The 24,559-nt window shown below is 40.0% G+C and overlaps 1 protein-coding gene across 3 annotated transcripts in view; it reads left to right on the top strand.

Moving 5' to 3' along the window:
- Positions 1–24,559, top strand: part of Gdap2 (ganglioside induced differentiation associated protein 2) — a 36,796-nt gene that overhangs the window by 7,569 nt on the left and 4,668 nt on the right. For all 3 annotated transcript variants that reach the window (XM_013024689.1, XM_013024688.1, XM_013024690.1), the window contains 11 exons: positions 2,423–2,664; positions 4,230–4,369; positions 6,745–6,898; positions 7,514–7,602; positions 9,106–9,182; positions 11,528–11,687; positions 13,130–13,286; positions 18,693–18,769; positions 20,452–20,528; positions 21,625–21,764; positions 22,987–23,041. In XM_013024689.1, coding sequence (XP_012880143.1) covers positions 2,489–2,664; positions 4,230–4,369; positions 6,745–6,898; positions 7,514–7,602; positions 9,106–9,182; positions 11,528–11,687; positions 13,130–13,286; positions 18,693–18,769; positions 20,452–20,528; positions 21,625–21,764; positions 22,987–23,041 — 1,302 coding nt within the window. In that variant the 5' untranslated portion in view covers positions 2,423–2,488. The remainder of the gene's footprint in view (positions 1–2,422; positions 2,665–4,229; positions 4,370–6,744; positions 6,899–7,513; positions 7,603–9,105; positions 9,183–11,527; positions 11,688–13,129; positions 13,287–18,692; positions 18,770–20,451; positions 20,529–21,624; positions 21,765–22,986; positions 23,042–24,559) is intronic.

Genomic DNA, 24,559 nt, shown 5'->3' with positions numbered 1-24,559 from the left:
GTATAGGCTCTATCTTCAAAACATATTCCAAATCTAACATTTCTCATCACCATTTCGCCTAAATCATTGAGGTCATTTTTCTACTGTTTTTTTTTTTTTTTTTAAATCGTGGTACTTGAACTCTGGGCTTGGGCTCTGTCCCTGAGCTCTTCAGCTCAAGGCAAGTGCTCTACCGCTTGAGCCACAAGCACCACTTCCAGTTTTTTGGTGGTTTATTGGAGATAAGAGTCTCACAGACTTTCCTGCCTGGACTGGCTTTGAACTGAGATCCTTAGACCTCAGACTCCTGAGTAGCTAGAATTATAGGCGTGAGCCACCAATGCCCTTCTAATCTTTACTTGTCTTGACTTCATAGTAGCTAACGTAATCTTTTTAAATATTATATTTAGTCATTTACCTTAATCAAGATCCTCTTATAGATTATTTACTCTCATTTAGAATAAGATGTAAAGTTTTTAGCCTGGCTTACATGCTATCATGTGGTCTTTCCCTCAGCCTCGTGACCTACATTCCTTCACTAGTCTGCTCTAGCTAAACTGACCCTGGAGCTCTTCCTGGAATACAGCATACTCCTTCCTGCCCTTTGACCTGGTTATTTCCTGTCTGAAATACTCACAGAGTTTTATGTGGCTTGCTGTCTCACTTGAACTCCGTGCTCAGATGTCACTTTTCTCTCCTAGTAGTCATTGTTCAGACCTTCTCTTTTGCACCGAGTCCGTCTATCATTTATCATCTCTTCCCTGTTGAAGCAAACACCGTGGAGGCAGGGTCTTGCTTTTTCCCCTGGAGCTCTAGTACCTCAGACCAGACCTAACCCATAATGGATGCTTGCAAAGATTTACTGGATGAATGAGTGTACAATTTTACTGACGCAGCTATATGACTTGTTTGCAAACTGAGTGCCTGCCCACTTTCTCTGGTGAAACTGCCTAGCATCTCACTCCAGTTCTTGACACACACTGTGTGTCTTATCACCCTACACCTCAGATTGCTGTATTTTCTATACAGCTATCTGCCTACCCTAAGACCATACGGTGTGGTATGTGTTGTCAGATACATCACAACTTACTGTTTGTCAAATCCTGTTCATTCTTCCACTATCTTTTTGAAATCCTTGCCTCCTCCACATCCAAGTCCCTTATTACTTAGTTAAAACCTTTCCCAGTTGATTACCCAAACCTCTCTGCATTTCATTGGTTCTTATAATGTATCTCTTTTTTCAAGTGCTTCCTATAGTGGTTGCAAGTTTTACATTCAGTCTTTGATTCATTTTAAATTCACTTTTGTATAGTGAGCAGTATGGGTTCAGTTTGTGTTTCATATGTGGTTTACCAATTTTCTCAACACCATTTGTTGAAGAAGCTTGTTTTTAGTCTCCTTTGTAAAAAAAAAAATCCAATGACTATAGCTGTGTGAGCTTGTTTTGAGGTCTTCTGTTCCATTCATCTTTGTGTAAGGTGTATTAAATAGGTAAGTTTCATTAGGTAGCCAATGAAGAGACCACCAGGCAGTATTAAGGCAGTAAAGGCTTATTTAACAAACTGCTGCCCCCACTGTGCACGGCGGAGAGGCATGGCCAAAAAGGGTGACTGACCCACTCCAAGGCTAGGACTTATCTAGGCCAGGGACGGGAAGAGGTGTGGCCACACTGGATCCGGATGTGACCTAGCAGGAGGAGAAGGTGACTGCCACCAGGTGTGCCAGTTACCTAGATAACACAAATACTCGAAACTTAGCCAAGAGGTAGGGAAGTGTCTGCCCAAGGCCTGCATCGCCCGGGGGCAAACCTCACACTGTATCTGTCTTTTTGTGGGTACTATGCTGTTTTTATAGCAAGGGGCAGGGGGTGTAAGGAATGGAATTGTTTTTCTGATTTCTCTTCATCTTGTTAACCATTGACATACAGAAAAGGTACTGGCATGTTAACTTCATATCCTGTTACTTTGCCATGTTTATAAATCTGAGCTGTTTCCTAGTATCTTCAGGGTCTTTTAAGTATAGACAAATAGGGATAATTTGCCTTCTATAATTCTTATCACACTGAATCTTTAAATTAACATACTGTTTATCTTTGCATGTCTTGCATTGCCTGTCACTGTTTTTTCCTCCAGTAGTGGGGACTCAGTGAATATTGAATGAATAGTTCTATTTCTGGAAAGTATAAATGGTGGGTCTCATGATCATTTTAATGGCTGTAATTCTTTGAAAAGAGTTTATGCCTAAGTAACTCTCCTTTATTCCTGTTCTTAGAAAGTTGTAGAAGTTCTCTATTGTCCATTGTTTCTAATGGACCATTTAAGTGACTGTACATCACATAATGTACTAGGGGAGCATTTCACAGTAGCGTTTTGTTTTTTGATTTAGTGGAAGTAAGGCAACATTTGTGTTTCTCTGCTAACATGACTCAATATTTTCATTTAAGCTAAAGTCTCCCGGAAACACTGAATTGCTGTGGGACTGGGAAAAGCCAAGCTGAAGTTCCCATTCCATGGATCCCTTGGGTGCACCTTCCCAGTTTGTGGAAGTGGACACACTACTAAGCTGGGGTGACTCCTGTGAAGACGAATTCAGTCCTCTTGCCACCACGGCTGAAACGCTTTCTGAAGACACTATTAGATCACCTTTTCTTTTCAATAAGGATATCAATGGAAAAGTGGTTCTTTGGTAATTCTTTGATTAGATCATGCCTGTAAATGTCTTTCTACAAGCCCTAGTGTTAGGGAAATGTTACCTTTGAATATACAAAACAGCCTTATGGAGGTATAACTGATAGATAGTGACTGCACACACAGATGTAAAATGTACAGCTAGGTGAGTTTTGATGTAAGTAAACAGCCATGAAGCCATTACCACAAGTAAGATTCACAAGGAAGTGAATATATTTATCACTAGCCAGTAGAAGTGGTGCTTGGTCCCTGTGCAGTCCTTGTCTCCCTGCCACATCCCAAGCCACCAGTGATCTTCCTGTCACTATAGATTTTCTAGAACTTTATACAAATTGAATTATGATGCTTTTGGGTTTTTGGCAGTTTTTCTTCCCCCAGTACTGGTCATGAACTCAAGGCCTTGTACTCTTTCTCTCTTAGTCTTTTCTGCTCAAGGCTGGCAGTCTACCACTGAGCCATACCTCCACTTCTAGCTTTTTGCTGATTACTGGAGATAAGAGTCTCGTGGACTTTTCTGCCAGCTTCAAACCTCAGATCTTGGTCTCTGAGTCGCTAGAATTACAGGTGTGAGCCACCAGTGTCTGTTTGTGATGCATTTTTGATCTGGCTTCTTTTAAGTAATATAGTTATTTTTGTATATAACTAATATTCTGTTGTTTTTTCTATTTAAATAAAATTTATATGCTGTGCAATTTACCAATTAAGTTGTATATTCTAGTGATCTTTAATATATTCATAGAATTTTATAACCATAGCCATAGTTAATTTTTGAACACTTCTATCAGCTCAAAGCTCTCCAAGTCCTTTAAGGATTTTTTGTTGTTGTTTTTGTGTATCCTGGGATACTGAACTCAGTACTGGTGCTTGAACTCAGGGCCTGGGTGATGTTCTTGAGATTTTGTACTCATGGCTGGCCCTATATCAATTAGCCACAGCTTTACTTCCAGCATTTTGGTGGTTAACTGGAGATAAGAATATCACGTACTTTCCTGCCTAGGTTGACTGTGTCTTCTGAGTGTCTAGAATTAAAAGCATGTGCCACTAGCTACTGGACCAGTCCTTTCATTTTGTGAAACAACTAATCTCTTAGTAACCTCTCTAGGTTTACATATCCTAGGTGTTTTGTATAAATGGAAACATTACAGTAACATACTTGGAGTTTTTGTGACTTAGCATAATGTTTTTTATCATGTGGATTTACCACATTTATCAACCCATATTAATGTACATGTGGGATGTTTCTGCTTTGAAAGCTATTATGACTAATGCTGCTGTTTCTAAATTCTTTAAAGCAACCAATTTTACCTCTGTAAGCATTGTGTTATAATAAAGTTTATGAGACAATTTCCTCAATTTCAGTATTAGAGAAGATGTATCAAAGCTCTAATATGGCAGAAAATTTTTTTGAGTCAGGAATTTCTTTTATACTGTTGTTTAACTTGTGAACTAGCAAAAAGAGTGTAGAAGGTCAAAGATAGAATGTTCTGAAAAAAAATCCAAACTAGGTCTCTCCTCTCCCTCTTCTTTCCCATTCCTGCTCTTTATTTATATATTGCTTTTCAGGAAAGGAGATGTGGCACTACTGAACTGTACGGCCATTGTGAACACCAGCAATGAGAGCCTCACAGACAAGAATCCCGTGTCAGAAAGCATCTTTATGCTTGCAGGGCCAGATTTGAAGGAAGACTTGCAGAAACTTAAAGGTGGGTGGCTTTTTCTACACATGTCAGTGGTTAGGAAACATTTTTATGAAAAGGCTGTTTTGTGGTTCAGTAAGAAAATTATGCGTTGTATGCACTGATGTTCTTTTGTTGAAGCTGAAGACAAAAAGATTTGAAAGATATGTTAAAAGCTGCTTCCTTAGATTCTGCCACTAGTGAAACTCCATCAGATTGCAGTTTCAAAATGATAGTCATTATTCAGTAGCATTCTCCTGAGGTTATTTTCTTTCTCTTATAAGTCATAAAACAGCTGTCCCCTGGACTGATCAGGATTTGATATTGATAGAGAATTTCTCAGTACCTCCTGCATATACACTACTGAAATGAAAGTAAACTTACTGTTAAAATTAAAGTGTATTGCAAAGGCAAATATGTTCTCAATTTGTATTGTTGCTTTTTATATTTGCCAGTATATGCTTCTGGGAATGATATTTTGGATATGGAGAAAGAAAGCATACTGTTGATTAATAATCTTGTTTGCCCTTGTTGGTATTAATCATTTCTTTTGTTGCCTACCTAGCAGCCATTTGATATTGTTACTGGGGCCCAGTTTACTATCACATTTTATCCTGGTTTGCAACTGACTATAGAAGTTATATGAATACCAGTTTTTGTTTCTGAGTATTCATGTATATGTTATTTGTGTATACATATGCATATGCGTATGTATATATTTGATTCAGAATACTATGGCTTTTCTTTCTCTGTGAGAATGTGGTTTTATCTTGTCACGATTTGTGGTTTTTAAGTTTCCCACTTTGCGTTGTTTGTTTCTCCAGCACTCATTCGCATGCTTTCCGCACTTCCTGATAATACAGTAATTAATGTTGGGCTATTTGATAGGAAGGAACTGAGACACTACCTGAAAGTTAGTGTGTGTGAATGTATGTTTTGTGTGTGTGAATGTATGAATCACATTCATATTGCAGTAACAACATACAATAGATGGGTGCCTGTAAACAACAGAGCATTGTTTCTCACAGTTCTGGAGGCTGGAGTGAGATAAGGGTGCCAGCAGGTCAGATTCTACTGAGGCCTCTTCTGGATTGAGGCTGCCAGCTGCCTATATCACACTATTTGAGAGGGAAGAAGCAGCTACTCTGGATGCTCTTGTTGGAAGTTCTAACCTCCTTCATGAGGTTCCATTCTCAGGACCTCAAGCAATTCTAATTACCACCTCTAATTACTACCTTAAGAGGTTGAATTTTGTTGTACAAATTTTGATTGTATATAAGCAAAGGTTGTTGCCTGGTAGGTCTTGAAGCCAGTAACCTGTGGTTTAATTGTGGTACTTCCTTCTGTTGTCAGAACCTGTAGGTCCTTTGGCCTTTTAATTCTCCAGGAAGGAATCCCAGGGCCAAGGGGTATATGATTGAGTGCCCTTGTTAGAAACACGGATAGGGCAAGGGACTAACCATTTACTGCCAGGTATGACACTAAACTAAGTCTCCTCTTTGCAACTGTTTCTGGGATTCTGGAGTCCAGAAATACTGGATTTCAGTGTCATGAGAAAACGATCTTCCTCCATCTTACCATGGTGGCAGAGAAACTCATATTTTGTTGTGCTGGCTAAGAGGGATTGTCATGGATTTGACTGATTTTATTCAAATTTGTAACCCAGTCCCACTTCACAGCATAACCTGTAGAAGTTAGGACCTTGCTCGTGCTCTTCAGGAGTAGCCACAACAGTAATGGCTGGTGTGTGTGTGCCAGGGTGTCTATTCTATTCGTTCATTTAATCTCTTGAAGTACTTACTTTTGTATTACCTTGTAGAAAGTCACAAGGGCAGCGGTGACTGACACCGGTAATCCTCACCCTCAGGAAGCTAAGCCCTGAAGATTACAGTTGAAGCCAGCCCAGGCAGGAAAGTTTATGAGATTCCTATCTCTAGTTAACAAGCAAAAAGCTGGAAGTGGAGGTATAGCTTAAGTAGTGGAGAGCCAGCCTTGAATGAGAAGACTAAAATTCAAAAGGCCCTGAGTTCAAGTACACATACACACACAGAAATTACAGTGTGGTGAGTCTGAGCTTACACAAGGTGATGAGACCACATGATTGGAAGTGAAACAGTCTGTTTTCAGTCAGGCACTGCCACAGTACAGGTGCTTTGTCTTAGTTACTCAGTTCCTACAAGCAGTTAGTCTCTGCTCTGCTAAGACCATTATGCCTAGTACACTGACTGCTTCTCTGCTTCCTATCTGTATTCCAGTGCTTCACCATTTTGATGACAGAAGAAGCAGAGATGAATGCTTAACTGAAAGTGTCTCAATTCTTAACACTCTTTTTTAGTGCTTTGGTTTTTATTGTTGTTGTTTTTCTAACACTTCCAAATTTACCTACGTTTCCATTGGCCTAGGTTGCCGAACAGGTGAAGCAAAATTGACCAAAGGATTTAATCTAGCAGCCCGGTTCATCATTCACACAGTGGGCCCTAAGTACAAGAGCCGCTATCGCACTGCAGCTGAGAGCTCCCTGCACAGCTGCTACCGAAACGCACTGCAGCTGGCCAAGTATGGATGTTCATTCACCCCTGCACCCTGTGCGCCATACGTTGTAAAAGGGTCCTGGCTGTCAGACTTTGAGAGGCTTAGATAATTAGGATCTAGAGGATAGAGTTAGTAATCTTTTCAAATTCGGTGGGATAAATGTACAAATATGGTTGATTTGAGAATGTAATTTTTTCCTGTTACTAAGTCTTATATATCCCCCAAAGAGTGATTAAAGTATATATTAAGCCAGGCACCAGTTGCTCAAGTCTGTAATCCTAGCTACTTAGAAGGCATAGTTCTGAGAATCAAGGTTCAAAGCTGAGCCCAGACAGACAGATCTTAGAGACTCTTAATCTCCAATTAGCTGGCAAAAGCCAAAAGTGATGTGGCTCAAAGGAAGAGCACCAGCTCTACCTTGAGGGAAAAATCTAAGAGACAGTGCCTAGGCCCTGGTTCAAATAGCAGTAATAGCACAGAAAAAAAGAAATATTATATTAATATAATTATCAAATAGTGCATTTGGGTTAACTTATAGTAAATACAATGAAAAGGTAGAGAAGAAGTTGATTTGTATTTTGAAACTAGTTATATATTACATGTGTCTTGTCTTGCAACTTCTTTATTTTTCAATTGCAGAGAACAGTCGATGTCTTCAATTGGATTCTGTGTCATCAATTCCGCAAAACGGGGTTATCCTTTAGAGGATGCAACACACATAGCTCTTCGTAAGTTGCATTGGAGGTGCTGATTAAAAATCAAGTCTTTGATATTTGGGGAGTTGCTTGATAAATAGTTGCAACCAAAGAAGATTCATTGGTTAAATGGCCTTTGCACTCTAGAGGAAAGTTGAATTGACAGGTTTTAGAGATCTCGATTTACTTCCTCAGGTTGACATTTGAATCTTAATCTGCAGGCATAACAAAGCCAGCACACAGTACTCAATAAGAACGTAATATGAGATAACCTAGGCAATAGGCATATGTAGACTTGGAACTAGAACACAGGGCAGTTAAGCACTTAGTGGGAAAATCTGTGTGAGCATTGAGAATGTGAGAGCAATTAAGCAAGTTTGTGAGCAATAGAATTAAAGTGTCATGGGAACCATTGGAAGATGTTGGAGTGAAAGAAGGGAAGGGACGTGTCAGAGCAAACACAGGATTCTGGCTTGGGTGTCTGAGTGGACATTGGTGTTCTACAGGGAAGGATGCCTAGCAGAAGAGAAAGGTCAGGATTTGGGCTTGATGGAGTCGGATTTAGACACAGGGTGGGGTGGGGGTGATCTGGACATGTCTGGTTGTACATGTCCGATTGTATATATCCAATAGGTAATTCAGATTTTTTGTTTAGAAAACACTATCTTAAAGATGTGGGAGGCGTCAGCATTTGAATTAAAACTGAATCAAAACCAAATAGTAGCTTAAGAATAATAATGCCGGGCACCGGTGGCTCACGCATGTTATCCTAGCTAATCAGGAGGCTGAGATCTGAGGATCAGGATTCAAAGCCAGCCCTAGCAGGAAAGTCCATGAAACTCTTATCTCCAGTAAACCACCAGAAAACCAGAAATGGCGCTGTGGCTCAAGTGGTAGAGCGCTAGCCTTGAGCTGAAGAGCTGAGGGACAGGACCCACGCCCAGAGTTCAAGGCCCTCACCGACAGAAATAATAATAATACATATTAAGAAAGTAAATGTCATTACTGACAGACTCTGGAGGGCATTTTAAAAGACAAGGACAGGGATTGTTTCTAGCATATTTATAAGATTATGTCTTTGTTGCCTTGTATGTCCCTCCCCCATGGTATAACCTCTGCTTTCACTATATATGATGTTGGTATATGTGGAGGGGAAGCCAACAAAGAAAAAAGAATTTGTTGTTGGGGAGTCAGGGGGTTTGCAGGAGTGAGAGGAAGACACTGCTTGCCACATGTGCTAGAAGTTCTCAGTACACTCAGGCTCCCGCTGCGTGGGCTTTCAAGCTGGATGAGGCCCAAATGCAGAACTGTACTGGTAAGCAAAGCATTCCATGCAATTGCTATTACACTTGCTCTGGAGGAAAGCAGAGCCAAGATGATTTTCCAAAGGGTGATCTTGGCTGGCCTCTCTGATAAGGAATTACTGAGCACATACCTGAAGGAAATGAACAATCTGTTCCAAAAAGAAAACTTTGAAGCATTTGCTTTATTTCATAGTCATTTGTTACTAAACAATCTTTCCATTCTCTTCCTTAGGTACTGTGAGGAGATTCCTAGAGATTCATGGGGAAACCATTGAAAAAGTAGTATTTGCTGTCTCTGATCTTGAAGAGGTATGGTGATAATTATTTTGTACTTTTTATTTTCTGTTTTTTACTGTATTGACCTTTGTCTTGTCATTGTCTACTTAGTGAATATCTTGCAAAGACTAATTATCTACTTATGTTTGGCAGTGGGACTTAGCATTCATTCACTGAAAGCAAAGTTAAACTACAAACTGAAAACAAGGGAAGAACAGTTTTGTTGGAACTTAACTGCCTAGCTGCTGTCACTGGTAGCATCTTACTGAGTGCAGCTGGCTGCCTGCAGTGTGGCTGCAATGCATAATTTAGGGGGAACCCACTGTATTGGTGAAGCTTTGCTGTCTACTTGACCTGGAAATAGGAGACAGCCTGGCCAAGACTAGGACTCATAGTCCTAAAGTTTCTGGGTTTGGTTTCATTGTACCCAGTCAGGCTTAGTAGGTTTCATTTGAATCTATAGCACTTTTGGCATACCAGGTTGTTCTTTTTCCCTTTGTAAGTCTTACTTAGTTTTAGAGTACTCTAACTCATCTGATAGTATTTCATGGTTTCATAATCCTTTGACCAATGGCTCAACCTCAAGAGTGCTTTGGTAAACCAGGAAAGGGAAAAGCAGAAATAGGATTGGTTAGTTTGCATGGCTAAGATGTACCACAAGTAAATTGTTTTCTGTCTTTAGGAATTAGCCAATCTTGTCAAGCCAACTTCTTCCCCTTATGTCAAATGTCATAAATACAGAAAGTAAAGGAAAAATGGTTAGTACACAGTTCTTCACAGTAGATATGCACATAACCAGCCAATAAGCAGAGTAAAGATGCTTCACAATATTAACCTTGATAAAAACAAATCACAATTAGACATCACATCACCTTCAGAAAACAGTATTCTGATTCCTGAAAACCATAGTTATTGGCCACTGCTGATGAACTTGGATGTATACAGCAGGGAATCATGTTCACACACAAATCTTTAGCTGAGTATTTATAGCAGCATTATTTGTAATAGCCAAAAGATAGAAACAACTCAAATTTTAATTGCTAAAATGTAGTATAGACCTGTAATAAAATAATGTTAATAAAAGTAAGGAGTACTGACACCTGCTGCCTCAACAAGGTAAGTCTGGACAGTGTTATGCTACGTGAGAGAAGACAGACACAAAAGGTGACACATACATTCGATGGTTAATGAAATGCCCCCAGACAGGCAAATGTAGAGACAGACAAGTTATTTAGTATCTCCCAGAGGCTGGGAGGGAATAATAGGGAGTGACTGCTCATGGGTTTGGGTTGATGAAGTGTTCTGGAGTTGGAGAGTGATGGTGATTGTATACCTTTGCAAATATATTAACAACCACTGAGTTCTATGCTTTTGAAGGGTTAATTATGTCTGATTTGGAAAGCAAGACTGTAGAGTTCCTATATCTTATCTGTGGAGAAAAGGATCTAGTCATGGTGCAATGCAATACAGATATTGGAGGATGATTTCTTGATGGTTTCCTTGTCCTTCTTTTTCTCTTTTCTAATTGAGGCTTTTTAGTGTAGTTTGGGATATGCTATATGCTATGAGTAGTGTTGAGTAGTGGTTAAATCCTTAGTATGATGCAAAGGAAAATGCTGCAAGTGGGAGAAGCGAGCTAGGGAAAAACCCATTTGTCCTTTGGAGTTTGAGATGAATGCAGTTAAACAACCCCTAGGAAATTGTGTACGAATGCACTTTATTCTTTTTCTTTTTTTTTTAATCATAAAATTTACAAAATAGCAGTCCTGTACAAATACTTTAAAATACTAAAGAAAAAAAAAGAAAACTCTCAGAATTAAACCTGGGTCAAACGAAAGCTGGCACGTTGAACTTAAGGAATTAGCATCTGTGCTGTCCTTTTTGTGTGTCTGTGGCTAGGGATTTGAATTCAGGGTCTGAGTGCTATCCCTTAGCTTTTTCACTCAAGGCTTACACTCACCATTTGAGCCACACTTGTACTTCCGGCTTTTTGGTAGTTAATTGGAGATAAGCATCTCATGGACTTTCCTACCTGGGCTGGCTTTGAACTGCCATCCTCAGATCTCAGCCTCCTGAGTAGCTAGGATGATAGGCATGAGCTGAAAGTGCAGGTGGCATCACATCTGTAATAACATTACATAGTACTGTGGCATCCACATGTGGTGAGGTGGGTAAGATGAACATTCTGTTTAACTTGACTTGCTAACAGACCTGGAAGGGATCAGAGGACTCAGAGAGCAGGCTGAGGACCCCTGAAGCTGTTAGGTTTTTCCTCTTGATGGAGATTGTCTTCATAGTAGGACAGCACTCAGAGCACTGCCTAGGCTGCCTCAAGTACTTCGTTATTTTTCACGGAGTACCTTGCTTTTCTGACACAGGCTACTTACCAAAAGCTGCTACCTCTGTACTTCCCAAGGTCATTGAAGGAGGAGACTCGGACATTGCCCTTCCTACCTGCAGATATTGGAAATGCTGAAGGAGAGCCGGTGGTCCCAGAACGGCAGATTAGAATAAGTGAGAAACCTGGTGCCCCTGAGGGTGAGTTCTGCAATTCCACCTTCCTTCATTTTCCTGGCAGGAAAGCTGAGGTACTGATGGAAGGAATACCATCCATTAGAGAAGTAGCAAGCTCTCTGCTAGCATGACTAGAATTTTGTTCTTCAAATTGAAGCAATTATCTATAGATAGGTAGACAGGTATTATGTCAAGTTTATGTTAAGGCAGCAGAGACTCAGAGAGGGGCCTGATGACTTTTTAGGCCTAATAAGGAAGTGACAGTTTCGTGTTGAGATAGTAGCCAGGCACATTATCATCTGAAATTTTATACAGCTTTCACAGCATCCTCTAAGAGCCACACAGCAATACTTCAACCATTCATTTCCTTTAGGCTTTGATCACACAGGTTAAAGTAGTATATAAGAACCTGTCTGAGGCTTGTGCCAGTCCTCACATGTACCTGTGTATTACGTTATAAATCCTTCTGGGGAGATATGCCTCACATACATGAGTGCTAGGACAGCATCTGCAAGATTACTGTGACCACTTCTTGCTTAGGTCAAGTTAAGTGGCAGGAAATACAGATGTTCTCAGATCATGACATGTTCAGTGTGCTAAGCTTGGCGAGACAAGTTATACACTTGGGGGATCCTCCAGCAGGGTAAATCTTTGCAATAATATCAGTTACAAGAAAAGCCTCATTCCTATCACCCACTTCCACACAATGCTTTCTCCATAAAAGGAAGTAGCAAGAGTAAGAAGGAGGGAACATAAAACCAATTTGACATGGCATCTCTGTAGAGTAGGTAGACCAGCCACAGTGACTCCTTCTCAAAGAGGTTTGATTTCAGTTACATGTCATAATGTATTAAGCTTTATAAAAATGATTATGTTGGTATGATCAGGATCGAAAACCAGAATGGTAAAGTACTATTGAAATTTGTTTTCTCTTTGTGTATATGTGGTACTGAGGTTTGAACTCAGGCTCCTGTGCTATATCCAGGCAGGACCTCTATAACTTGAACCACTGTCCCAGACCTTGAAACTGAACTATTTCTATCCATCACCTTCCTTAGGGTGTTACCTGACAAAAGGGCCAGAGTTTATGCTCTAGTCAAGTGCCCCCCCTGTAACAGTGCTATGTACGTGGTCCCAGGCATTTGCTCTTTATGCTTTTGCTGGTTGCTTTGGTATGAGCTGTCTTGAAGACCTACTTCTGCCTTTTTATGGATGATCTCACTCCCTGAGGTACACCTAGGCCATCTAAATCCTACCTATCTAAAACTTGAGTCACACAAGGACAGGCACTTTGTTTCATTCTTTCAGTTCTTTAAATGCCTAGGTCTTGCTTCAGTCTTATTCGTGGGAACATTATGACTTCAGTCCCAGTTTTCTGAGTCACCTTGCTGTCATTCCCACTGCATTACTCACAGTCTACCTCGTTCACTGTCCAGTGCTCTGTTGATAGTAATATTTTGTTACAGATAGCCAAGAAGAGGAGGATGAAGGCTTGGGAGTGGACCTGTCATTCATTGGCTCCCATGCTTTTGCTCGGATGGAAGGAGATATTGATAAGCAGAGGAAGCTGACACTCCAGGGACAGTTGTCGGAAGCAGCCCTGCAGAAGCAGCACCAGCGGAAGTAAGCAGGGGTGTGGGCAGGATGTGCTGACACCTGCCAAAGCATCTGTGTGCTTGTGCATCCCCCATGACAGCCAGCGAGGAAGGTGCTGCAGGGCTGAAAGCTGAGTGATTGCTGTGTGGTGAAGTCAGTGTGAATACAATGAGAGTCCAGAGTCATTGCCCCATTGACTGTGGCTCTTCTGCCTCCAGGTGAGGGTATCTGCTAACCACAGAAACAAGGGAAAGGAAAGGGCAGTCACAGCAGCAGTGCTCCACTATATGGTTAACGCTATTAAAGTTTTGTTCAGATTAAAAGAGGTATTTCTCTTCATCTAATCCCAAGGACCTTACAAGCATCTGATTCATTCTATTTTTTTTCAAGTGTTTCTAAAGCGATTTTGAAGAAACCTTTTTAGAAACATAGCTGCAGATTTTCTACCCCTGGTTATCCTTTTCCTAAGATTTATAGTCTTAGGGAAGGTGTGTGCTTTTCTAAATACTTTCTTAAAAATAGTAATATCTATCATCTAATAATAATGACCTGTAAAGGGCTGACCTCTTACAGAGCTGTGTTAAATAAGACTTTGTAATGAGTTTAGCATTGCATCTGGTACCTGTCAAGCTCATCAATTGGTCTCTGCTGCTTTCTTCAAAACTGAGTAAGCCATGGCTCCTTCACTTTTAAGCTTTGTTATCTCCTGCTCCTTCTGTTTGGAAGGCTTGCATCCTTCGGTCTTACCCACACCTTGGGTGTCAGCTAAGGAGTGATTGCCTCTGGAAGCTTACGTTACATCTGGAACAGAGCCTCCTCCTGCGTGCTTTTACACACCCTGCACTTAAAAAAGCATCTCTGGCATTTATCATACTGCTTGTGTGGTTGGTATCCACTCATAAGATGGACGTTGGATTAGTTAATGTCTGGGGTCTCTTATACAGAATTAAATTTTGTATATCCTCAGTGCTAGGTCTTTTGTTTTATTCCTATTCGATTAAAAAAAATCCACGTTACCACTAGAGGGCATGAATGAATAGCTTTCCACAGGATGAAGTCACAAATGCTAATTTTAAGTAGTTTCTAAACTTGAACACGTGTGACAGTCATCTGTCAGGCATTTTTCCTGAAGTACAGTGACCAGGCTCCCTCTCATGAATGATCCCTGTGTCCATTGTAACCCACATATTACCTCACAGCACATGGGCTGCCAGTACTTCTCCAGCTTCTTAATTTCAGATCCCCTTAGCACTCCTAATAATAGTCAAGTTTTTCCTTCCCTCTTTATTCCCCCCTTATATGGATACCCACAAACATTGGGGTACCAGCTATGATGAGAGCATTAAATTCTTGTGAGAAATTAATATTTTAGAAATTAATAGTAATTTACCCAGTTCCTCTTAACAAGGAGTCCTTCATATCTGTGAGTTCTACATTTTCAGATTCAACCAACTTTGAATAGAAAAGATTCAACAACAACAGAAGAATGAAAGCAGAGAATTCAGTGGTAGTTTTCATAGGCCTGATGGGAAGTGGGGCTGGGGAAAGATGTTGATCAAAGATTACATGTTGTTAACCACAGGAAAGAATGGCCCATGTGTGAAGGAGTTGATGTGCTAAATTAGCTTGCTTTAGCCATTCCACAGGGGTGTGTGTGTGTATGTGTGTGTTATCATGGATTCTGTAAGCATATATAATTTTTGTCAAAAATAAAAATAAACTGGGCACTAATAGCTCACACTCATAATCCTAGCTACTCGGGAGTCTGAGACCTGAGGTCACAGATTGAAGCCAGCCTGGACAGAAAAGTCCCTGAGACTTACTGTCAATAAACTACTCAGAAAAAGCTGAAAGTGGAGCTCAAGTGGTGGAATGCTAGAGCAAAAGAAGCATGAAGACAGCATCCAGGCACTTGAGTTCAAGCCCTAGGAGTGGCACACACTCACACACAAAAATTAAATGAGAAAATAAATCTCACCAGCATCTGGCAGAATAATAGTATTTAAAAGTGTTTTGGGGTGGTTATTGATTGTTGTTTTTGCTTTTTTAGTTGACAGTTGTTCCAGTAGTTTTTTTTGTATTGTGAAGGTGATATACAAAGGGGTTACAGTTACATAAGTCAGGTATTGAGTACATTTCTTTTTTAAACAGTGTCACCCCTCCCTCATTCTATCCCAGTTTTTTCCTTCCCGACCCCATTCCGCTGCAAGTCATATAGTTCATTTCCAACAGTGTCTAGTGAGTACCATTGCTGAATTAGTTTACTATTTGTCCTACCATTTCTGAACCTCTCCTTTCCCCTCCCAAAATCAGACCAGCATATTCAAGACAAAAAGTACAGAAATAAAAAACAGCGACAAGGAAAAAACAGAAAAGGAAGGAAAAAAAGAACCACAAAAAGTAAAAAAAAAAAAACAACTCGTTTCCATTTCGTAGAGTTCATTTCAATAAGTATCATTTTTTATGATCATATGAGCATAGCTATTGAGTCACTATGATCCTCTCCTAAGAATATCCTCCTTTGTTCTCACTATGTGAATGTTTAGAGTGCTCTTTTTTTTTTGGGGGGGGTCCGGTCGTGGGGCCTGAACCCTGGGCCTGGGCGTTGTCCCTCAGCTCTTCAGCTCCAGGCTAGCGCGCTACCACTTGAGCCATAAAACCACTTCCAGCTTTTTTTTTTCTGCTTATGTGGTGCTGAGGAATTGAACCCAGAGCCTCATGCATGCAAGGCAAGCACTCTACCCTTGAGCCATCTTCCCAGCCCATTAGGGTGCTCTTTAATTAATCGTGTCCAAGTGTAATTTTTTCTTTCCATTGGATTTACTTATAGTTTTATAGGCACATTCTAATTACTACAAATGAGGGAAACCATGAAACTTATGTTTCTTTGAATCTGGCTCACTTCACTTAGTGAAATTTTTTTCCAAGTCTTTCCATTTCCTTACAAATGGGGCAGTGTATTCTCTCTGATGGAAGCATAGAATTCCGTGTGTGTGTGTGTGTGTGTGTGTGTGTGTGTCTGTGTGTGTGTGTGTCTGTGTGATATTAATCCATTCATCTATTGAGTGACATCTGGGTTGATGCTATATCTTACCTATGGTAAACAATGCTGCAATGAGCATGGCTGTGGCTGTGCTGGCAGCTTTAGTATGGCCTTGGTTGTGATCATTTGGTTAAATGCCCAGGAGTGGGATTGCTGGATCTTCGGGGAGTTCTATGTTTAGTCTTTTGAGGAACCTCCATACTACTTTCCAGAGTGGCTGAACAATTTATATTCCCACCAACAGTGTAGTTAGCGTTCTCTTTTGGCCACATCCCCACCGGTATCTGTGATAGTTAGTTTTTTTATAATGGCCATTCTGACTGGGGTGAGGTGGAATCTCAATGTAGTTTCCATTTGCATTTCTTGTATGGCCAGAGATGTTGGATATCTCTTCACGTGTCTATTGGCCATTCTTATATGTTCTTCTAGAAAGTCTCTCTTTTAAGTCTTTAGGCCATTTATTAATTGGTTGCTTCTTTGAAGATTTGTTTTTGAGGGGTTTAATTTTTTTAGTTCTAAGTATATTTTCAATATGAGGCCCTTGTTTTAGACATTTTATTTAATTTTATTGTAAAGGTGATGTACAGAAGGGTTGCAGTTTTACATAAGTCAGGTAATAAGTACAATTCTTTTCGAGCAATGTTACCCGCTTTCTTGTTTTGTCCTGCTTTCCCTTCCCCTGACTCCCTTCCCCCCCCAAGTTGTAAAAGTTCATTTCCAACATAGTGTCTAGTGAGTGTTACTGTTGCATTGGTTCACCCTTTGTCCCACCATTTCTGTGATTCCCCTTCACTTCCCTAAGTCAGATATAAGACAAAGGTACCAAAATCCAAAGACACAACAAATCAAAGGAAAGCAAGGTAAATGGGATTGCAGTATAGTGCAGAGCTTCTGCATAGCAAAGGACATAAAGCTAGCAAGATCTATAGTAAATTGGGAGAAGATCTTCACTAGCTATACAACAGACAAAGGCCTCATTTCAAAAATATAGTTAGAGCTCAAAAAATTAAACCCCCCAAAAACAAATCCTCAAAGAAACAACCTCCCCATTAATAAGTGGCCCAAAGAATTCAGAAGATACTTCTCTGAAAAGGAAATAAGACTAGCTAATAAACACATGAAGAGATAGTCAACATCTCTGGCCATAAAAAATACGCAAATTGAAACTACATTGAGATTCCACTTCACCCCAGTTAGAATGGCCATTTTCAAGAAAGCTAGCAATCGGGGGCTGGGAAGGTAGCTCAGTGGTAGAGCACTTGTCTTGCATGCATGAGGTCCTGGGTTCGATTCCTCAGCACCACATAAGCAGAAAAAAAAAAAGCCAGAAGTGGCGCTGTGGCTCAAGTGGTAGAGCGCTATCCTTGAGCTGAAGAGCTGAGGGACAGCGCCCAGGCCCAGAGTTCAGACCCCACGACCAGATCCCCCAAAAAAACAAAAACAAAAGAAAGCTAGCAATCACAGATGCTGGTGGGGATGTGGCCAAAAGAGAATGCTACTACACTGTTGGTGGGAAGGTAATACTGGTTCAGCCACTCTGGAAAGCAGTATGGAGGTTCCTCAAAAGACTAAATATAGAGCTCCCCTAAGACCCAGCAATCCCACTCCTGTACATTTAACCAAATGATCACAAATAAGGCCACACTAAAGCTGTCAGCACAACCATGTTCATTGTAGCATTGTTTACCATAGGTAAGATATGGCATCAACCCAGATGCCGCTCGGGAGATGAATGGATCAAGAAAATGTGGTATATATACACAGTAGAGTTCTGTGCTTCCATCAGAAAGAATGACACTGCCCCATTTCTAAGGAAATGGAAAGACTTGGAAAAAATCATATTAAAGAAGTAAGCCAGACCCAAAGAAACATAGGCTCCATGGTTTCCCTTATTTGTATATGCCTGGGATAGTCCTTATAGAGGTTCACAATAGCCCAATAGCTATGTACATATTACCACCTAAAATGGTGCTAATCAAAATGATCTCCACAATATGGAAACGAGGGTTTTTTTTTTGTTTTTTACTGTACTGTTTACAGTTCTTTTGTCTTTTGTATTTCTTTATTTTTCTCCTCTGGTTTATTCCCTGTGGTCACTGTTTCTGATTTCAGTACCCTTTATATAAAAGTGGGGTATTTTACCTGAAATGTAAGCCATTTATAGCATTTAATCATAAGGATTGTCTTGTAGTTGTGTGGTATGAACACACCTTTTCTTAGTAACTCATGTCTATTTTATCAGTAATAGAAGATTCAGCATGACATTATGGACTCTTTAACTGCTTCTCATTTTAACATGACATCATTTCTGTGGATATGAACAATGGGTTACATATGTAAATGCAGTATGCATGAATTCATTATAATGATTGCATTCTTCATTTGTCTAGTTATAATCGCTGGTTATGTCAAGCAAGATCTGAGGATCTGTCTGATATTGCCTCTCTGAAAGCCTTATACCAAACAGGTGAGCCTGCAGATGTGGGAACTTACCTTTCAGCACCCTACCCAGCATGCTTTCTGAGACTTCTTTCTTTGAGTTCTTCCATTCCACTTATGAACAAAGAGTTTCTGTGCTGACATACATAGTTTTTACCCATCATCAGGATCTTAACATCCCAGCCAGGCACTCAGGAGGCTGAGTTCTGAGGATCGCGGTTCAAAGCCAGCCGAGGCAGGAAAGTCTATAAGACTCTTATCCAATTAACCACCAAAAAACTGGAAGTGGAGGTGTAGCTCAAGTGGTAGAGTGCCAGCCTTGAGAGAAAAAGGTAAAGGAGAGCAAAAAACACAATTCAAGCCACAATACTAGCACCAAAAAAAAAAAGGTGGGGGGGAATGTCCTAACCTAAATATTTTCAGTTTAAGGTCCTGAATTGCCAATTTCATTTCTTCCTAGTGACCTTTTTCTTTTAGAACTTTTTAATGTTCCCAAAAAATGCTAATACTTGGGCTAGGAATGTGGCTTAGTGATAGAGTGCTTGCCTAACATGCTTGATACCCTGGGTTCTATTCCTCAGTGCCACATAAAAAAGCTGGAAGTAGTGCTGTGGCTCAAGTGGTAGAATGCTAGCCTTCAGCAAAAGAATCTCAGGGACAGTGCCCAGGCCCTGAGTTCAAGCCCCAGGACTGGCAAAAAAATGCTAATGCCTGGTAATTACAGAATTTAGTCCTTACAGAAATATATAATGGGAACAGCAAAAGCTCCTGCTCCCATGCTTCCTCTATTATATTTCTTTTTCAGACAATATTTGTTAATTTTCATGTTTGAGTTAATTTTCATATTTTTCTGGGTCACTAATGTTATTAAAAGTTATGATGAGCTTAAAACGCTATTTGTAAGAAGATCAAAAAGAAACGAACACATGACTTATAAAATGGTAACCTCCCCTGTGCATTGCCTTTATAATAACAATAAAAAGTATTTTTTTTAAAAAAGGACCTGGGGCTGGGAAGGTGGCTCAGTGGTAGAGCGCTTGCCTTGAGCTGAAGAGCTGAGGGACAGCACCCAGGCCCAGAGTTCAGGCCCCACGACTGGACCCAAAAAAAATTTTTTTAAATAAATAACATGTCAGTGAGGTGAAACTGGACAGTAGACAAACAAATTAAGAATTCCAAATAATTGACAAATGAACTGCTTGGTCAGTGCTAAAAACAAATAAAAGCATTTTCTAATGCAAAAGATCCCAGGTTGACCGTGATCTAAAATCTTGTAACAGATCTTACCTTTTTCTGTAATACTGGGTTTGAACTCAAGGCTTCTACTTGCTAGGCAGGTGGCTCTACTACTTGAACTCTACCTCCGGGACTCTTTAATTTCGTTTATTTTTCAGATGGGATGTCTCACTTATGCACACAGTCCAGCCTCAGGCCATGATTCTCCTACCCCAGCCTCTTGAATAGTTGGGACCACCACACACATTGAGAGTATATCTTCAAGTCAGGGCAGTGACCAGAATCTCATAAGCTTAAAATAAGAGATGGGGGCTGGGTGGGGAGAAGGAAAGAGGAAATACAATAATGAAATTTGAGAAACTTTTTGGTTTTCACCCTTTTAAGTATGTGTGCGTGTGTATGTATATAAAGAGCACAGAACAAGCTATGCCTTAGAGTACAGTTTGTGGGAGCCGGTGTCCTCTCTCTTTGCAGGTGTGGATAATTGTGGTCGTACAGTGATGGTGGTTGTTGGAAGAAACATTCCTGTAACACTGATAGATATGGACAAGGTAAGCCAGGAAAAGGTTCTGTATATCAGAAAATTTCTATTTGCAGTCACTTGTTTTGTGTTCATAGTAATCGATGTTCATTCTCATCTCCTGTGCTGATCTTGGTGTGTACTTTCAAGGTATTCCTGATACCGTGATATTATCATTTCATGTAGAGTAATAAGATACAGTGTAAGTTCAAGCCAGATAGCAACTAGAAACAGATTGTTCTCACAGTGTCCTCCTCTGTCCTCTGTCCTCTTGTCCATGTTAATGCCAAGGACGTGCTGAGGAGGAACTGGAAAACAGCCTGTTTAATGTGATCCCTTCAGCAGTTCCTTCCTTGCTGCCACTTTGTAATTGTCTGCAGCTTAATCACTGGCTCATACCAGCCCTGCCTTATTGTTTATCTGTTTTACTTTGAATATTTCTCTTAAAGTTCTTATAATGGAGTATTTCTCTAGCCAACCTAGGTCAATTAAATTGGGGTCTTTCTAAACTCCAGAATGCCACCCATCAGAACCTGTTCCAATTAGCATTAACAAAATTAGCTCTTAAAGCAAGCTGTATGAAGAACTACTCACAATATCCTTCTATAGTTGGTACATTAGGATATGAATCTGTATCTGAATAGAAGCTGCAAAAATTTTGATTGAATTCAAGGAGAAACTCCCAAGAATTACTAGAAGTCTAGAAATGCTGCTTCTAAAGATTTTCTTAGCATTTCCTAGAGAAAGGAAGTCTGGTAGTTAACCTACAACTCTGGGGATTTGTTTGTTTTTATCTTTATAAACTTGTACAAAGGGGTTCTAACTCAACATTTCAGTTTATGATCAATGAAGAATTTTCTGATATAGGAAGAGTTATTTCTGAGGAGACTGATTTATCCCTTCTATCACTTAGAACAGAACTATGGATTTTACCATGACCTTTGTGAGAATTGCTCAACTCTGGGAAGATTCTTTTTCCTGGATGTGTTTGGAAAGAGTCTTGGTACTCAGCGTTTTCATATGTCCATCTGCAGTGATTGGGTCATAGGTTAGGTTAATATTGGGGTTTTCTCCCTTCTGTCAGCCTCTGTAAAGCAGACTTCTTCTTCCTCTTTTTTTCCTTACAGGCTCTCCTGTATTTCATCCATGTTATGGACCACATCGCTGTGAAGGAGTACGTCTTAGTCTATTTTCACACACTGACCAGCGAGTACAATCACCTCAACTCTGACTTCCTAAAGAAGCTCTACGATGTTGTTGATGTCAAGTTAGTTGTTTTTCCAAACTATGGAGGAGGGGATATTAAGCGACAGCAAAACTCTTAAATATCCTATAAAAGACTATTTCACCTGACAGGTTTTTGTTCGGCGTAGATTAGATATTTTATTCACAGGATGCCTTCCTTAACTCAAGCTTACTTTGCATTAATATAAATTTATATGTACTCATCTCACTTTAAATACCTTGGGAAAGGTGGGGATCATTACTAGTCTTCGTATGTAAAATGACAAAAAAGAACTACCTTCTAATTTTCTGATATTTTAACAGTGCTTATTTTAATGTAACCCATGAGTTTGTTAGGAAAGATGGTATTTACATTTGAAAAATAGAGGAATGATATTTGGAAAGGTAAAGTACATCATGAAAGGTCTCACTACAGTAAATACAGAATTTAGACATGACAGATTACTGTCTTTAATAAAAGTTATTTTGATTAAATGTATTTCCCTTGGTAGAACAGTGTGTATTTTAACTGGAAAATACATGACACTCCACTACAGCAAGGTCATATGTGATACTTTAGATTACTCACTCATATCTTTTCTAAATAAAAATGGCATTCTGAGCCAGGAACCGGTGGTTCACACCGTAATCCTATCTGCTCAGGAGGCTCAAAGCCAGCCAGGTCCATAAAGTCCATATGGCTCATCTCCAGTGAACCAAAAAATCCAGAAGTGGAGCTGTGGTTCAGGTAGTAAAGTGCCAGCCTTAAGCAAAAAAGCTACAGGACAGCATCCCAGGCTCGAGGTTCAAGCCTCAGGACCAACACCAAAAAAATTTATTATTTGTCTGAAATCCTTTCCAACTCCTCGACAGTTATTAAAATGCTCAGGCATGCTCAGCAGTATGGATGGAGAAGTGCATAGGAGTCTGATTCTGTGGCAGTACACTTGCCAGTCAGTGACTTAGAGTTCAAATTGGACAGTAGTGGCGTTCATATTAAGTGCAAACATACTTTGTCCTACCTTGAGGTGGCTTTGTCACAACCAGTGGGAACAATTAATGTCTTCTATAAAATAGTTGAAATAATCAAGCATTCTCTGACTCAATTTTGACAGTTCACTTAAAATTCCATATATAAACATGTGCTTTGAAAAAACAATTTTGTCAGAATAGATTTATATTCAAGTAAGAGCTAATTTCTACAATTCTCACTGATGTTTTAGGGGTGACTTAAGTCGGCCCTCTTATTTATTTGTTTTGATTAGGTACAAAAGGAATTTGAAGGCTGTTTATTTTGTTCACCCAACATTTCGCTCAAAGGTACGTGTTTTTCTTTGGGGACTAAATCTGGAATTTAAACCTGCTTACCTGCCAGAACATTATGCACTTCAGCATTGTAATTGTTGCTATCATTGTGATTGTGAATTTACCTTTTCAATTGATCCTGAATTCTGGTCCTGGGGCTTGGTAGTGTGATGCTGCCATCTGTGGACAGTCTTGTCAGCCACTGGCTACCAGACACTGATGACCAACACCTGTAACCTTAACTATAGTGACCTGCCCTGTGTTCCTTCCTAATGAAGGACAGCCCCTCTACCTCTGCTTTGGTTCCCATGGTAATGATGGCACCAGTGTTAGCTAATATTTCTATGAGTACTCACCTTGTGTTCATTCTTCCTAGGCATTATCTTTTGAAATAAAGACTTATCCCATTTTACAGGGAGGGGAATTAGACTAAGCAGCAAAGGCTGAATTTGAATCTAATCGTTTTATTCCTCCTCTTCACTACCAAATGTTTCTATTTCCTCCAGAGCCTCTCTTCAACAATTAGTGTCTTTTTTCTTCCCCACTTTACTCATCTAAATCTCAAACTCTGTTTTGGGGTTTTTTTCTTTTGTTTTGTTTTTTTGTTTTTGTTTTTTTGCCAGTCCTGGGGCTTGAACTCAGGGGTTGGGCACTGTCTCTGAGCTTTTGCTCAAGGCTATCACTGAAGCCACAGCACCACTTCAGCTTTTTCTGTGTATATGGTACTAAGGAATAGAAAAGCAGGTAATAAAGACCAGAAAGCGGGGGCTGGGAAGGTGGCTCAGTGGTAGAGCGCTTGCCTTGCATGCTCGAGGCCCTGGGTTCATTTCCTCAGCACCACATAAGCAAAAAAAAAAAAAGCCAGAAGTGGTGCTGTGGCTCAAGTGTTAGAGTGCTAGCCTTGAGCTGAAGAGCTGAGGGACAGCGCCCAGGCCCAGAGTTCAGGCCCCATGACCGGACCCAAAAAAAAAAAAAAAAAGACCAGAAAGTGCACTGGGTTTAGTAACTCAGATTAATGGGTTTGCTGAAAACAACTTCAACTGGCATACTGGACCAAACTGGAAGAATATAAGGTATATGAAATATAGAGATTGTAAAAACCATTCATCTGAGTTACTAAACCCAGCGCACTTTTAGGTCTTTTATTACCTGCTTTTCCTACCTAGTAAAAGCCATTGTATTCTCTCTCCATAAATTTCTAGATTAGGAAAATAAGAGAATAAAACTTACTTTCAGTAAAACCCAACATTTTTATAGTATAGTCGAAGCCATAAATGGAGTATTTCTAGCCAGGTATATCTCATTCCTTGAAACACAGTGTTAGGAGGCTCATGGTTCAAGCCCAGTCGAGACAAAAATTTAGAAAGAACCTACTTCAAAGAATACTCCAGGCATGGTTAGATATGCCTGTCATCCCATTAAGGTAGGAAATAGGAGAGACTTATAAGCTAAAGCTTCAGGTACTAGCATCCTTACTTAATATGTGCAATACTCTGAGCTCAGAACCCCAATGTGCATTAATAATTAGGTGAA

The sequence above is a fragment of the Dipodomys ordii genome, unplaced genomic scaffold (genome assembly GCF_000151885.1).
Source record: "Dipodomys ordii isolate 6190 unplaced genomic scaffold, Dord_2.0 Scaffold78, whole genome shotgun sequence".
NCBI classification, from domain to species: domain Eukaryota; kingdom Metazoa; phylum Chordata; class Mammalia; order Rodentia; family Heteromyidae; genus Dipodomys; species Dipodomys ordii.
The sequence above is the reverse complement of the archived record's forward strand: the minus strand, read 5'-3'. Positions and strand labels throughout refer to the sequence as shown.